Consider the following 16,966-nt stretch of genomic DNA (forward strand, 5'->3'; position numbering starts at 1 on the left):
AACACATTTAAATCAAACACCACGTTGGTATTTCCAACAGATTCAAAGTGCTGCAGTTGAAGCTTGAAGAAAACAGCCAGCTACGTCGTGAACACACATTTCAGTTCCCTCTCACTGCTGTAGAGGGCGACAGTGTGCCATACAGAGTGGATTTCAGCTGTGAATAAACAGCAGCTGTTTTATTGTCCTCTATAAAGCTTTCATTCATGAGAAATAAAATGTTTTTTGTTCAGACTTGTGTCTCCTGTTCTCACATTGTGTCACTTTAAGGATGAAACTTTGCAATAAACTGTCAGAGTGAACGCACACCGTAACACAGCAAGTATCTGCTTCATGGGTTCAAATCCCTCCATCAGATTGACTTGATGTGACAAAAACAGAAAAGACAAACAGCAAGACTGCCCCACACTTGATCACACTGTGAAAACAGTGTTTAGTCTCGATACCAGAAAGAAATAATGCAACAAACTCCACTGAGTCTCTCCTCTACCATCAGAGGTATTTTTAATGACCACTTCCTTCATTTTTACAGTGCAGCCAAATAGAGCATCTCCTCACATGTAACTCACATTATTGGGTATTTGGTTGTACAGCACAAGCACAATAATAAAATTACTGAATAGCTTGATGTCATAAAATACACCATCCATCAGAAACGGAGACAACAGTCGGCATTTAAACATTTTTTCTTTCACCCCGGAACATTTTTAGAGGAAGGAAATCGTGACCTCAGCAACAGAAAGTTTGCATCTTAACCACAATGAAACAGAACAAATTCTGACTCCAGATCGTCTCCGTCAGACGCAGTCCTCATCGTTTGGTCGATTGAATTGAAACGTTGTAGTTTAGCGTTAATGTCTTTGGGTTTTTGTTTTCACTACTGTGTACGCTTCTGTGGATCAGCACTAGAGAAGGACCGTTTTGTCTGAACCAGTTCAGTTCAGTGGACGTCACCATCATCTGCGCTTCAGGTCAGATCACTGTGTTCACTGATGTGACTGATGACATTTCTTGTGTGTGTTTTTTTACCTGCTGATGTGTTTTACTTTGTCTGCAGCCACAGCAGAGCGGAGAGGACCGCCATGGGATGGAAAGCAGCACAAGCTGGATTTATTCTCGTACTTCTCTCCTCATCAGGTACTCTACATTTACATCTTTCACTGTAGCTGGTTGTTTAAGTTATGAAATATACATATTNTGTCATGATCAGACCAACAGCAGCACCGTGTTCGTCTGTCTCTCGGTGCTGTCTGACCGTTCTGCCCTGTTGATGGCTATAAGTTCCACACATGCTCATTCCCATTAAACCGTTGCTAATGGCTCATTAGTACACTTTGATTGTAATAAAAAAGCCTCTAGAGAAAAAAAAAAAGTCACTGCTATAAGAAACCCGACTCAAACTAAAGGAAATATTACATTTGTCTGTCAGCTGCAGATGTATCCACACTTAGCATCTGGTGGATTGAGTCAGAATAAACTAATTTTTGCCAAACGTATCCTTGAATATAACCTGATGTCTTGCATTTAATGGAGTCTGCCGTTCACTTCTAATATCGCTTTTATTTTTTTAAACCTTTCTTCCAGAGAGACAACATAAATCTAGTCCGAACTTGTCTGAATGAATCACAGCTTTGATCTATGATTCATCACAGAGAAAAGGTTTTTAATTATTATCTTTTATTTACTACTTCTACTTCAGAACGGCTTTCATACATAAAACAGAGGATTTACAACAACAACATTTAATCATTTATTGTTTACTGCAGCCCGGTTCTGATCAGTGTGTCCTCAGGAGTTTTAAACCAGGACTTGAGATGATCGGAAAACTGTTTTGAAAATTAACTGTTCTGTTTAAACTGAATTTAGGCAATAATTAATGTTCACATGATGCATCCGTTTAATAATTTACTGGCCAGGAGCTTTAAAGCTGTATTTTGTTTTTTTGGGGAGGACATTTTGTTGTTCAAAATGTTTTAAGGGTCGATTCTGGTTAGAAATAATTTAGCTTTCATTCGTCCCTGAGATTTCTACATATGATTTCTGACTTTCGACCTGAGAATGAATCCATTAAAAGAAAAAAGAAAACATCAGTGGTGAGGATGAGATCTCCAGAGGAACAGAGTTTGAACCAGTCCTCGGTCCAAGTTATCTTAACTTTGTGATGCAAAACAAACAAACAAAAAAACACACTGCCTGTTAATTTTTATATGACTATATTATTATTTTTTGAAGTGTGAAAGAGAGGCTGCTGCTCGGAAAGAGGAAAACTGATACTCAAGAAGAGGTTTTTTTTGCAGAGGCTGACAGTCTACCAAAAGAGGGCGTTGGCGCACAGGGTGACACAGGGAGCCTGAAACACAAACTCACTTTAATCCTGCAGGGGCGATGTAAACTGCGGGGTCACTGGGGACTGGAGGGTAAGTCAAGCCCAAGGGGTCTTAAAGGATTTAAGTCCGGGACTAAAAAGCGGCTGCAGGGGGCAGCCAACACAAACACTGCAGCAACTGCTACCTTTGGAAACAATGACTGGCAGCTACTCAGTGATCAGCGATGACTTACATTAATTGATCCATCAACCAGCCCCCATTTCTATCATGGAGACGCAGAGTGAGGAAGGAGAAGACACGTCTCAGTGGTGACATCCCCACAAGCTCAGTATGACATAAAGCTTCAGAAATGTCCTGTATGTTAAGCTTTGCTAATTATTAATTACATTAAACATTAAAAATCAATCAATCAAAGAGTGAGTGTGCAGCTCACCTGTCCGGCCATGTCACAGAGCTGCAGCCTCACAGGCTTTCCATCAACCACAACCATCACTGCGGAGATCAAAAGACAGTTAAAATGTTCTACAGAAGCAACCGTTTCATCTCAGTGAGCAGAATGTAGCCTGAAGAAAGACGAGCTTTGTACCAGTAAAACTAAATCAGGCTCAATATCAGACACACTGTTATTGCAACGTGCGTAAAACTTGTGCGTAAAGTTTGGAATCCGCTACGGTGCGATCAAACATTACCGGTAAAGTTGTCAAACGCTGTCGGAACATATTCTGTCGGGTATCCGTTGGTGGTGTAGCTGACGATGAGGCTGGTCTTGCCCACCGCTCCGTCGCCAACCAGGACGCAGTTCACCTTGCGCTCAGGTGCGGAGCCGGACCGCCGGCGCCTCACGCTCAGAGGAAAGTCCCGGTTCTTCAAGCGCCGAGGAGGCACCGGCGGAAAGTCTGCTCCGCACACCGGGTCCGACACACGGCGGGACTTCTGCTTCCCGACGTCTTGAGGCAGCATGGCTCTGCCGGTGCGCAGGAGAGGATTCGGTGCTTTTGCTTTCTGACGGTTTAGATTGGTTGGAAACTTCCCGCGCCCTCCATCTTCCTGACGGCTCACGAGTTTCAGCGGAGGTTTGGGTTGTCAACGGCAAACCTGAGGCGCTAAACTATATGCTGGCGTGTTTTTGTGTGGACCGTGGCAGAGATTGAAGCAGGCAGTGGCACAGCCGACGGGTTTCTCTGCTCAGCAGGAGCTCCTGATTGGCATTCTCCCTACATCTGCTCTGGTCGTGCCTCCTAAGAGGCTTAGCGCGCACAGCACCATACGACGCTCCAGAGCTTTCCAAGTGAAATGAACTAAGCTTACTGGAAACGTTTATCCCACAGAATAAAATATACAATATGCCTCCCTCTTTAGCCAATTAAAAGATGGAAATAAAACTTTAAACCTCCACATTGGTGGTGGAGGTTTTTTTTTAGTACATTTTTGAGCCTCTTTCAGCCACAACAAAAATAAATGTAGTGTTTTCTACTTTTAACAAATCACAAAAGGTCCACGAAGAGGAATGTTTATTGGGTAATTTATAATTAACCATAAAAGATCCCAGCTCACTGAGAGAAAATCTGCAACATCTGCTGAATAAATGTGAACAAAAAGCTCATAAAATAAACAAATGAATCATCACAGAAATAATCATATCTGTGTTCATGAGTCTGGCTCCCTATTTCTATTCTGTAACCTCAGTTCAGTCAAAAAAGCCCAAATTTGACGCGCACCAGGCTGCTTGTAGGACACTGTGGAGAGCCCAGGAGGTGCTGTGACGCCCTCTAGTGGCGGAGTCACGTCAGCTGTGGAGGCTGGAGGAGCTGGACTGGATGCAACACATGAATCATCACTTCTCATCTAAGCAGCAGGGTCTAATGCTTCTCCACACAGAAAGAAAGAGAGAGAGAGAGACGGAGAGAGGGAGCCTGGAGCTAAAAACAGATCAAGCATCAAAATAGGATGGAGGAGGCTGCAGTGGAGGGAGAAATCCAAGCAAAGCGGGAAATAAATCAGCCGTGGTTTGTTGTTATCGGCCTCATTAGGCAGGAAATTCATGAAAAGCAGAAGCAAGTTAAGCCGCCTCAGATTTTTGTACTCAGGTTATGAAGCTGTTTATTAAACTGTCTCTGATGTGTGTGGATTCAATGTATTGGTTCAACTAAAACAGGTCAAAAGAGCATGAGAATGATGAAAAATAACAAGCGTTTCCCCCTAAGACAGGAGCTCCACTGTATCCGAGCACATCTTTTTCTTTTAAATAAAGAATTACAAAACAATTTGGATATTTATATATTATATTGAAAATATAGTTTCATCTTTGCAGTGAAGCCTCAGTCACTGATAAACACAGCATCAGACTTACAGTGGCCTCATTATTATTTATTATTATTTATTGTAGCTAAACTTGTTTTATTCTCTCATCGCGGGCGAGGTGAGCGAAAAAAGCCTGACAAAAAGCCCAACTGGTGCTTTTGTGTGAAGTGTGTCAGTTCTCCAGGAGGCTGCGGAGCAACAACGTGGTGAGAACGCAGCAGTGAATGCGCGTGTGGGCGGCAGAATGTGTTGCCGCGCATTAAAGCGGCACCAAAAACACCACTGAGTGGGAGCAAGACACCATTTCGCGTAGATGCACACCCTGCAGTGAGGCGGCATGGCGCGCGTCTGTGTCTTTGATGACAATTTGCATCTTTAAATTGTCGGCTCACCCAAACAGCCGACACATTTTTTCCTCTTATAGCTCCGGTATCAGTCAGCACAGAGAAACGTGGTTAAATACGTCTCTGAGACTTCATATTTCACCGTGTAGGCACTACTGTCTGCTGATTTAATGTTTGAAATAAAAGTAAAACACCAAGCTGTGAGAGGAGGAATGAAAGATGTTTTCGTCTGTTGCCTCTTTATGTATTTTTTTGCCCTTGAACATGGTGACGCCTCTTTTTCTTACGTTTCTACTTCATTTATTTGCACCTCATTTTTGTCTCTTGATTGTAATGTTGATCCACTTTGATTATTTAATTGTTTCACACTGATTAACGCTGAAGCCAGAACAATTATACGTCATTATTTCTCCAACTGTCTTGTTTTTGTTGCTTTGAGCGCCGCTATGTTAATTCTGGTTGCTTCCAGTGGATCACATCTCAACAGTGAAATGACCTTTTAAACAGAGGCCACCTCCACCGTAGGCAGCTTCACACTTATGCTTGTGAGGCCTCCTAAATACCCCAGTAAAGAAATCTCTCCTCGCTTTCCAAAAGCGCCGTCCGTCTCAAAGTCTAAACCCAAAGCTGGTCCTCCTGAAGACAAGGCGAACCGTCTCTCATCTTCTCGACGGCGTAAATCTGTGAAAAAAATCATCTTTAACCAGGCGCTGACGTCGCTGCTTAACGGGATTAACCAGGAGTCACAGACAAACAGCGGAGATCTACCAACTCTGTGAATGGAGACATCGGGCAGCTCCAGAAGCTGGCACCGCACCCACAAACCCGTAAACCCTGTCCACACACACACACACACACACACNCGTTCAAAGTAGAAGATTCATACTTTTATAGGCACTCTACCTATGAGCTGAAGATGCTGGGATGATTTTTACATTGTTAGACCTTTGACAAAGTTAGCCCGGCCTACGCAGTGGTTAGAACTGACACTTCTCTGCAAGAAGGTTCTGGGTTCAGTCGGCTCGGGCCTTTTGTTTTTTCTGTGTACTCCCAATTCCTCCCAAAGTCCAAAGACATGCATGTTAAGAATTCAGTGTTTGATCGTTCATTTACAGGTTCATGGACATTTCCAGTTGCTCTGACGATCACTGCTGTCTTGCTGGCCTTCATACTCCTCTTTCTCTTGCTGTGGATTAGGTAAGCAGTTCACTTTCTATGTGACGTATTTACTTTGCGTCTTAAAGGACGGCCAAAATGAGAAAAGCGTCAGAAGCTTGTGACAGAAACGCTTTGTTGGAGGTCAATGAGGTCAAAGGGGCTCAACAACATTTTGACTTTGAATATTTTTTTCTCCTGGGCCTTTTTGGAGGAAGTTGCACTTTCCTCTCAGCTGTAATGATCCTTCTTGTCCATACTTGCCAGGAAGTGATGTGACCATCTGAGAAATGTATTAAAGCGTGCCTGGAAACACAAACCTGTCTGATAAAGTCTGCCGTATGTTTAAACATTCATTTGTTTCTTTGTTTGTACTGTACATGTGTTTTACTTCCAGACGACAGAGGTTTTTCAAACAACAATCTGAGGCTGGAGAGACACCAGTCAGCAGAACACAGGTGAGGGACCAGAGTTCTGGTGTTACAGTGCAGACCAGTGGCGGGCCGCGCATTTTCCTCCTGGTGGCCTTCAGTGGCGTCCGACCTGAATCAAACCACCTCTTAACACCGTCATTGTGACGCCACGGCTACAGAAACCATCAGTACTATGCAGAAAGGCAGCATAACAGGACGCTGCACCGCAGACAGCGATCTCATGTAGCCAGAATGAATGGCATCACGAAAGCAAGAAACCCAGTTAAAACAATTCAACACGTCTCCATTAACTGCAGCCACAGCTGCACCACAAACATCACATCCAACAGGAGCATCAACATCAGCCCAATAAAATGACCACAATGTATATTTTACTCACCAAAACCTGGGATTATTTCAGCACAAACTCCTTCCTCCTTTCTTTCATCATAAGCAGTTCAGTCACTCTGTTGAGCAGCTAATCCAACAATAAGTCCTGTTCTATCGCCATGGAGACTGATGCTGACAGTCGGTCTGTCCAGTCGTGTTTCTGCAATTAGTTTGAATACTTTTACAATAAAGTTTTAGCTTGTGCAGGTCGCTACAGATACGAACCGCTAGCTTTGGCTGAGCTCTCTGACCGTCCAATCAGAGGACGTTAAAGTGATGACGTCATCGTCGTAGGCCAGCTAGCTGGCCTTGGGACCACCAGCTCTCAATCTGATTGGTCAAAGCAACAGTTTCATTGCAATGCATTTGAAGCTGCACTTTTGAGTCTGGAGGCCTCAGGGCAGAGTTCTGTGACCCTGACAACACATGATGGCTGAAATATGATTGGATAGAAGCTCTAATGTAAACACACACAGCTGGAAGCACCACAGCCCAGAGACACGTTATGAAATGAAGACAACAGACTGTTGGGAATAAAGCTAAAAGATTAATGGGAAAATATTACAGCGTGAGTCAGTGATTCTGATCGAGTCGAGGCCAGCAGAGACGGCCTGACTGGACCTGACGACACACCACTGGTGCTGTTCAGACTTCAGAGTCGCCTGTTAACTGTAAAAACAAAACAAACAAAAAACCCCCTCCTTGGTTGAGTAACCCTGGATTTGACCGTTTTGTTCCCTAAATCATTTCCTCCTCCTCCTCCTTCACACTTTCCTGTTGCCATCTCAAGGTGTTTTGAACACCAGGTTCAGTGTCTGTCCACACCACAGTTGCAGCACTTTTTCTGTGCACTCTGTCAATGTAGTTATTTCTTCTAAAGTCTCAGTTCAGCAACGATGCACAGAGTTGGAGACACGCAGTAGATGTAACAGATAGGGACACTTTTACATCTATCAACTAATTTATTGTAAGAGGAAGGAAGTGTGAATGCTTTAGCAATGTTCACAACAATTAAGCAACAAGTTCCTTCTTTAGACCACATACGTGTCATTGAGAAACTGTTCTTTATGTGTGTTTTGGAGTTTAGAGCTCAGGTTCAGTCAGCTTTACATGACTGGAACAAGACGAGTGTCTAAGCGCAGGTTAAACTTCATGTCAGGAATTTGATTAACTTCTCATGTAATGTGTTCTAACTCTGGTCTGATCTGGAGCTTCTGGAGCAGCAAGCCTCAGGACCACAGGTGTTTGGTTCAGCGAACTACCCTGCAGCTCTTTCACTGAGTGATCGTTTGATGCTACAGTGCACCACAAATCATATTTACTACCTTTAGTCACACTGGAGTTCTACTCATCCAACGCCAGCCACACATTCATAATCTGCTCTTGTCCATGTGGCCGGCAGGAAGAACTTCAGTACGCCAGTGTGCAGTTCGCTGCAAAACAGCCGGACGCCGTCTACTCCAACTTCCGCCCAGGTCAGGTGCAGAGATACCAGGAGGAGTCTGTGATATACGCAACTACCATCCACAGCAGCAGCACCGCCGCCGGGTGAGCAGCTCGCCACATTTCTATTGCTCTTTGATTTTTTTTAAAAATGACACTAATCCAATCAAGTTTTTAATCCCAACTTTTTCTTTCTTCGTTCAATTATGTTCAAAGTTTATGTGTTGAATACTTTATAATTTCATTGACAACATATTTGTTTCCTTCACAGAACAAGACGTCAGGCAGCTGTTCCAGATGTGTCTGATCTGTACAGCAAAGTCAGGTGAAACCATGGCGGCTCTGTGTGCATCTTCAGCAAAGTGGCTTTATTCCAGAGCGTCTCAGGACAGGGGGCGCTCATGTCGTACAGACTGTAAATTCCCTTGATGCAAATTAGATTTGTTTTTCTTACTACACTTATACTGCTGTTATTTTTACTGATATTTTGCTCTTATTTTATTGTACTTATTATTTATTAGGCTTTTTCTTGAAAAAAAAAACAGGACCTGAGTGTTCATTTCGTACCACAAACATGTGAAAGTGAGCCGGCACGACAAATAAAGCTCATTGAATCCTGGAATCCTTGAGTGTTTTTGTTTGAGTCACATTCAAAAACTTGCCCTGACCTGACCTGTCTTCAATGTGACTCAGCAGCACCACAAACTTCTCCAAAATGCTCAGAAAGTTAAGCCGGCATCTCCTAACACTGCTGCTTTGTTATTGTCATGATGGTTTAGTGCAGGGGTGTCAATCTCAAAAACACAGTGGGCCAAAATTTAAAACCTAAACGAAGTCGCGGGCCAACATTGAACAAATGAACCTTTTAATATGGACCGAAACAAATTTAGCTTTAACATTGAACATGGAACAAGCAACGCTTATTACCAGACATTATATATAACTTAATAGTGGAGACATGCAAAATCAAATTCTAAATAAAAAACACATCAATGGCACAGTGACAGTTGTAGTGTGAAGTCGCTATGCCTACTGTCTCAGAGGAGAGGGAGTTTCTGGGTCCTGTCCTGATTGACGTACCAAAACAACAGCAGGGCATTATGGGATTTGTAGTATTAGCGGTGAATGCGCTGTACAGTATAATACCGGGGGCAGCTCTAGTAGTCATTTGGTATTGTCTCGCGGGCCAAATATAATTACAAAGCGGGCCGAATTTGGCCCACGGGCCAGAGTTTGNCCTCCTCCTCCTCCTCCCCGTCCTCCAACATCTGATAAACTAGACACCTAATCAGAATCTTTGGGGACCCCGGGCCTCCTTTTGGAGTATGCAGACCAGGCAAATACATTAACTCAATTTAGAGTTTGGGATTAAGGGCCCTCCCCTCCCCCCGTCTAACACACACACACACACACACACACACACACACAAATAGATACAAACACACACACCGTCATCCCTCCTCCTCCTCCTCGCGCTGCCTTTCCTTCGTACCTCATCTCTCTTTTTGATGGGATCAGCTGAGCGCTACATTCTCTTCTTCCTTCCCTGCACCCTCTCCCTCTCTCTCCCTCTCTCCCTCTCTCTCTCTCCCTCTCTCTGTCACTCTCTCTCTCCCTCTCTCCCCCGGGGGACCGGGCTGCTCGGACTCTATAGTTATGGGCCGGGGCCATCTGTCACCGTGCGCATTCACGCAGCCACCAGAAGGCCGCAACATGTGCAGATTTAAATGGAGAACCCAACTTTCCCAGGACACACAGGCCTGACCCCGGCAGCCGCGGCAACCCCCTCCTCTTCCTCCTCCTCCCTCCCACCACCCCGTGCCTCCCCCCCTCCTCCTCCTCCCCCCCATCTTCTCCTCCGTCCCACGACCATCATCCACCATCACCAGCATCCCTAACACCCAGACCCCACCCACCTGCCACACCCTCCTCCACCAACCCCTCTAAGAAATACTGTCTGCATGTGAATCAGTGAATTAGAGCCCCCCTCCCCTCTAAAAACCTCCTGGACCAATCAACCACCCCCCCACACACACCCCAATAAGTGTATGGCAATGGCTGAGCAGCATGCACGAGCACCTTCTTTACACACAATGATGGATTTCCACCTTACGTGGCAGCTGATGGTGAAGGGGGAGGTGATGGAGGAGGAGGTGGGGGAGAAGGGGATGAGGGCAACCCCTGGTGGATGTGTGAGAAAGGGAGAGATCAGCTGATTGGTAAAACTGATTGTGAAGGAGAGCGAGAAAGGATGGAGGGGAGTGCATGTGTGTGTGTGTGTGTTGTGGTTTTTGTGGATGCGAGGGGGGGGTGGAGGGTGAGGGAGGGTGAGGGGTGGGAGGGTAACAGGATTGGTCTTGTCTGTGGGACCCACGGGGAGGACAATGGGAGCGGCGGGGGTGGGGCGAGTGTCACACGCTTTTGCTTTGTGGCTCGGTCAACAGGCGTGTGCCACGGGTGTCGTCTCGCCTCCCCTCGCCTGCTGTCCGACTCCGGGGAAGGACCGGCGGCCATGAGAACCGGGGCCCCGGGCCCTTTAATGAGGGGCGTGCTGTTTCTTATCAAAGATGGACAAGCCATCATTACAATCATCATTAGAAGCTGCACAATGGAGCACGCCTCCCTTAGCTATGGATGGGAAAATCCTCCTACAGGGCTGTGACGGCGGCAGTCGGAGGACGAAATCAAAAAAACAGAGACAGAGAGAGAGAGAGCACAAAAAAAAAAGTCTGTGAATGTGTCAATTTAGTGGTTCTGCAACGGTTTCGTCTGGCGAGGCAGCACGGCTCATCGGGTGCAGCATTCTGGATTCACATAAACACAGCGATCCCTCAAAGCAGCTGATGCTGAAGCCACGTCGCCTCCCTTTTAGGGGGTCGGTTACATTTAAAGAATACATGAGGAGGAAGAGGCTGCTTGTCTCAGGCCCATGTCTGGTGCTGGTTGTAATGCTCTCCTCAGTGGTCTGTCTAGAAACAACTGTACAGCGATTAGTCCTAACAAGGCCCAACAAGAAAGTTAGTCACAGCTTTTCTCTCATCTCTGCACCGGCTAGCGGTTCGTCTCAGATTGACAACATTTTAGTTCCTGTCTGTGTGATCCTAACAGCCTCTGCAGCCAACTCACCGTGAGCTCATCAGGACTCAAACATTCTACATATTACTGAACTAGACAAGCACACCGCAAAAAAAGATGGGAATAATTTCTGTTACTAATATTTTCAGTAAACACATTGTTTGTATTTACAGTTTACAGGCGTTGCACAGCTGGATTTGAGCAACTTGTTCCATCCTTCCTGGAAAATTCTGTCAAGCTTCATATGACTTTTAAAATAAATGAAATCTCTGGAGCAGGTTTCCCTGAAGGATTTACATTTATTTGTCTGCACTCATGAGTCCCTCAGTTCCACTCCCACAGCATGATGCTGCCACCGCCGTGCTTCACTGTGGGGATGGTCCGAGCAGGCGATGTGCAGCGCCGTCTGTTCGCCGGACAGTTTTTGGAGTTCTGCCCAGACAGTTTTTCAAAATTTTCACTCACTAGATCAGAAACTCTTTCTCTGTTGGCATAAACCAGCACTCGGTTACTCGGTTTGGCCAGACAGTCGACTGATTGATGCCGCCGTGCACCTGGAACACCTCACGGCTTCATACTCCGGCCCTGATACGCCTCATCGCAGTTTTATTGCTCAGGTCTGCAGAGAGCTTCTTGGCAATTGGGTAACTGCAAATACAAGAATGTGTCCTCTTCTTAAGGATGCTCGGTTCCTTCAGTTTGTCCAAGTGGAGTCCAATCAGGTTCTGGACTCCTCTCAGGGATTATCAAAGTAAACAGGACGCACCTGAACACAAGCAAAGGGTCTCAGCTGTTTTGTAAACGAGAGATTTCAGTTCTCGATTTATAACAAAAAAAGTATAAAAACACAATTTCTCTGACAGATTATGGAGTCTAGACGGAATGAAGCGGCTGCGGATGTTTTTGTTTTTATGATCAGGCGCACAGAATCTGGAACGAAAGGTTAAAAAAAAAAACTGCGTTGCTATGCTTCTGCTTTTAGTTTCTCCAAATCAAGGGTCTGATGTCTGACAGCGAGTCGTCTGAAGGCAAAAAAATATTGAACGTGGCCAAGATACGGCACAGAAACGTGAAAATATTTAAGTTTCTGATCTCTCGCTGAAAAACTGCAGCATCAGGGCTCAAAGTGCAATACAGGTACATACAAGATATATATATATATAAATAAATATATATATATATACAGTTAAAATCCTCTGTGAGTTTTTATGTTGGTCGCCATTTTTAAAGCCCCGTTTTAAAAACAATAAATAAATAAAAAATAACCTGTGTGTATTTCATGGACTCTATCTTTACCGATAAGGCTGGAGGCTCAAGAGATAAAAAATGTAAATGTGATGTGATAAGACCAGTAACACTGTCTGCGTAACCAAAGATATATTTTTATGGTTTGAGTCCAAAGGTTTAAATCTGGGTTTGTTTTTACGGGACGCGCTGACGTTGTTTCTCTCACAGCGAAAGAAAAACTATTTAAACCTCCTTCGCTTGGAAAGAACCTGGAGCTGCATCTCTGACGGAAACAAAAGGACCACGTTCCCCGGGAGCATCATCGGCCGTCTGAATATCAGCCAGTGAGTTTTGCATTATCACACAGAAACTATACGATCTGTCATTCTCTGCTTTAATGGCTGCGAGGGGGCCGGGAGTCAGATGTGTGCAGGTTAGCGTGTCGTGCACTGTAACCCGGCTCCGAGTTTGTCATCATTAATGTTTGTCCAAAAAACATTTTGCTCCGCTGTGGCCTTTCTCAAGAGTCTCCTCCAAATTCTTTTTAATGCTCTCCACTGGCCTGTGGCCGTGGCCGCAGGGAGCATTGTCATGGTGCCGAAGGTGGAGGGGATGTAGGGAGGAGGTGTGTGTGTGTGTGCATGTGTGTGTGTGTGTGTGTGTGTGGGGAGAGGGGGGCATGACGCTGCAGCAGTGGCAGCTGGCGGCCCAGCTTGCAGGGGCCATCTCTTCACAATGGAGAGCCTTCCCCCTGGGGCCAGTGATTTAGGACAGGGCTCTCTGGACAGGCCCCTGAAGAGGAGGAGAGAGGACACTGGCTTTGGAGGAACGCACCCACCCTTCCTCCCTCCCTTTCCTCCCACCTCTACCTCCCCTCCTTCCCCATGCCTCGTCCTCTAAAGCCTCCCTGCTGGTTCCCGTGCCCCCTCCCAGCTCCTCCACACACACACTCCTGACACCCTCCCCTCATCCCACCGTGGCTAAGCTCTCTCCTGGGACGAGCAGGCCGGCCTCTGGATGGGGAGCATTCCTGAGGTGTAGCACGCTAACGCTTGCCGGGCACAATAGGGGGACGACAACAGGTGCGTGTGGATCCTCTGTCGTCCAGCGGCAGCTGAGAGATAGGGACATGGGGCTATTATGGCGCCATTATCCACCGCTGCTCTACCGGTGGGCTGTTGGACCTCTTTCCTCGAACAAAAACAAGGCTTTTTATGTGTAACCTGGTCTTTACCCACCCTGCCCCGACAAGCCTCTCTTTCATCCTCCTACCCCAGCTAGCACCTGCCACCCCCACACCCTCCAAAAAAGCCCAACAGCCACTTATCCCAAGACTGGATTCAATTCAGTCGAACCCCAACCGCAAGAAAACCTGAGCTCACTTGTTTAAAACAGCCACCACTTCATATAGGAGCCATAGAAATCATCCAGGCAGCCACCTCTGTACAGCGCCCAGCCCCCCCTGCTGCCTCCCTCCTCTGTCCCTCTGAATTATGTTATGTCTCAAATGAGCAGTCATACAGCAGATTGTTTGGTGCAGCCACTTGATATAACTGGTGACAATGCCTCTAACAGAGCGAGTGTCCTGGGGGGATAGGCAGTATTTGGTTACTGCATCCCTGATCTCTCCCCATTGTGGTCGGCTCCGGGTCCCATAGAAGGTTGAAAGGGGGTTTGGGGAGGGGGACATGTGCGCATATGTGGGCCCACAACGCAGGTGCCTACATCTGTTCATTTCTGGGCAGATGCTCATGGTTGTAGAGATAGAGAGCGAGAGTTAGAGAGCGAGGGGAGGGGAGGGGAGGGGAGATGGACTTCCTCCATTTACTCTCTCATCATTCATGCTGCTGATTGGGCCTCGCTGGGACGAAATTAGAGCTCAGAGTGAGAAATGGTGTGCTGCTTCCCTTCTGGATAAAAATAAATAAAATAACGTGATGCGCTTTGTTTTTCAAAGTCTGGGACTGTTTATGGTTTGTTCCACTTCAGGGACACGTCGGCCTGCAGCATTAATTAATGCTGTTTGAGTGCTCGTCTGGTGTTGAAGCAGCAATTTGGTCCTTTTCTGTTTCAGCGTAACGACACTGTGAGACGAAACCAGCACCACGGGATGACGGTTTTCCCAGTTTGGTGTGGAAGATCCTAACTACAGTCAATAATCGACCCTTAACAATCCTAAACCTGCTATCCGACAGGTTTTCAGGAAAAACCAACAGAACCCATAAAAACAGCCTTAACATAGCGACAGCCTTGGATTGTGACTCCGACATGACATTTAATGTCACCAATCAGGATGACGGCGTATTATCTGACTGAACAATCCCACAGATTGGCTACGTTCACACTGCAGGACTTGATGCTCAATGAGGATTTCTTTGTGACTTCCTTCACGTTTCCAGTTCAATGCGACTTGTATGTGATCTGCTGTGTGAACTTCATACGACCCAAAAGTGTCCCGCATGCGCACAAGAGGACACGACGACGTCACACGCAGCGAGCGTGCTCAGTGTTTATGGAAGTAAACATGGATGGTAACGGTGGAGCGTATCTGCCACTCCCCCGCCGCCACCGATGGAGGAAACAGAAGTGTGAGCGCTAACTAAACTAGCATCAGCAGCCAAGTACTGCCTGTGTGTTCTGGACACTTCCACCCCGTCAGAGCGCCGCCCCGGGGTGGAAGTGTCCCCCGACTGCACAGAATATTCTGATATTCATCAATAATTGGGCCTGAATATCCAGAGAGCAGAAAGTTCTACTGGGACCAGAACTACTAGTTATTATAACAACAACTATGAACAATAATGAACAACTAATGAGCCTTCCAGCATCAAGCCCTCCTCGTATCTGGACCTCCGTCTTGACAATCCGACATAAAAGAAGGTTTTACATTTAGCGTCGGATTATCGAGTCATGACTGTACGTAACTCTGATCTCAACCCCATCCGACATCTTTGGGCTGAACTGAATGCTGAAATGTTCGTTTGCTGTTTTCCTGTATCTCTAATACGAATGTGTCCTGATTGTTTTAAATCACATGACAGTCGTTTTCTGCCATTTTAGATGCTTAAATATTTATCAGTTAATTGTAATATAATCAACAAATGCGATAATGATTAACAAAACTCTTTTATTGTTTCCCTACTTTGCCAGATACACACCAGACTTTATTACATTACATAATGAAAAATGGTGAATCTGTGCAGAGATTCCAAAATGTGGTGGAAATCAGATGAAGCTGCTACAACGGCAGAAAATCAATAAAATATTTAGTATTTAGATACGAGTGTGATATTCAGGCATCCACATATTTTTGGCTCCGTGGTGTTTACTACGTCAGATGACGGCTGTAAAAGAGGAAAACTATTTTTATTGCTGTATGGGTTTATTGTATTTTCACTATCATCTCCTGTGCTTTTACTTGCACATACAGTAATGTAATGACTGTTATCTTGGTCAATAAATACAGATGGTGCCAATTTCCTGTAAATCACGTCAGAAAGTGAAAAAATGAAAACGAAAACAAGACCTGGAGACACGACGCTGTCACGTTGCTCGTAGGCACAGAGTGCAAATCTGTGCATCATTATCACTTAAATGTCAAATGATTGTAAATCACTTTACAGTCATCGCGTTCCGTCTAAGTTGAACAGTCGGGTATGAAACTAAAGACGAACAGTTTACAATTTTAACAATATAGGCCCAAGAGGAACTTTTCAAATCATTTATGTTTTCAGTACTTCACATGTCGGCTTTACTTTTCGATGACATTCCTCTTCATTACAACGAATGCCACATTTCTTGAGAGATGTTCTGTCTCTTCGCTGAAGGGGCTGTGTTGCTTTAAATTTCTCTTTACGACACCCCGGAGATGTCCTAATGGATTCAAGTCAGGCGCCAGTTCAAAGTTTTCATTTTGTTCATCTTCATATGATTTTGGCAGTGTGCGTTGGATGGTTACAACGCTGGAATATTACTCTTCTGAGAAGTTGTTGAAGACCAGGAGTCATCTTGTTATCCAGTATTTAGGTGCATCCATAAATGTCCTCTCCCGAACATCGTTTAGACCAGAGATCTCCAACTCTGGTCCTCGTGAGCTACTGTCCTGCAGGTTTTAGATGTCACTGCAACACACCTGACTCACATTCATGGATCTCCAACAGCTTGTTGTCAAGTTCTACACAAGTCTGTTAAAGATCTGAGTCAGGTGTGTTGCAGTAACATCTAAAACCTGCAGGACAGTAGCTCACGAGGACCGGAGTTGGAGATCCCTGGTTTAGACTCATACGGCCCC

General features: G+C 45.5%; 1 protein-coding gene across 1 annotated transcript in view; it reads left to right on the forward strand.

The window, feature by feature from the left end:
• Positions 1-8,883, forward strand: part of LOC103359075 (uncharacterized) — a 24,646-nt gene extending 15,763 nt beyond the window's left edge. Inside the window, exons 13-16 of the mRNA XM_008284272.1 lie at positions 6,088-6,169; positions 6,525-6,585; positions 8,333-8,478; positions 8,645-8,883. Of these exons, the coding sequence (XP_008282494.1) occupies positions 6,088-6,169; positions 6,525-6,585; positions 8,333-8,478; positions 8,645-8,702 (347 nt within the window). The 3' untranslated portion in view covers positions 8,703-8,883. The remainder of the gene's footprint in view (positions 1-6,087; positions 6,170-6,524; positions 6,586-8,332; positions 8,479-8,644) is intronic.
• Positions 8,884-16,966: the final 8,083 nt, after the last annotated feature.

Source organism: Stegastes partitus, unplaced genomic scaffold, assembly GCF_000690725.1.
Source record: "Stegastes partitus isolate 25-593 unplaced genomic scaffold, Stegastes_partitus-1.0.2 Scaffold352, whole genome shotgun sequence".
Classification (NCBI taxonomy): Eukaryota; Metazoa; Chordata; class Actinopteri; family Pomacentridae; genus Stegastes; species Stegastes partitus.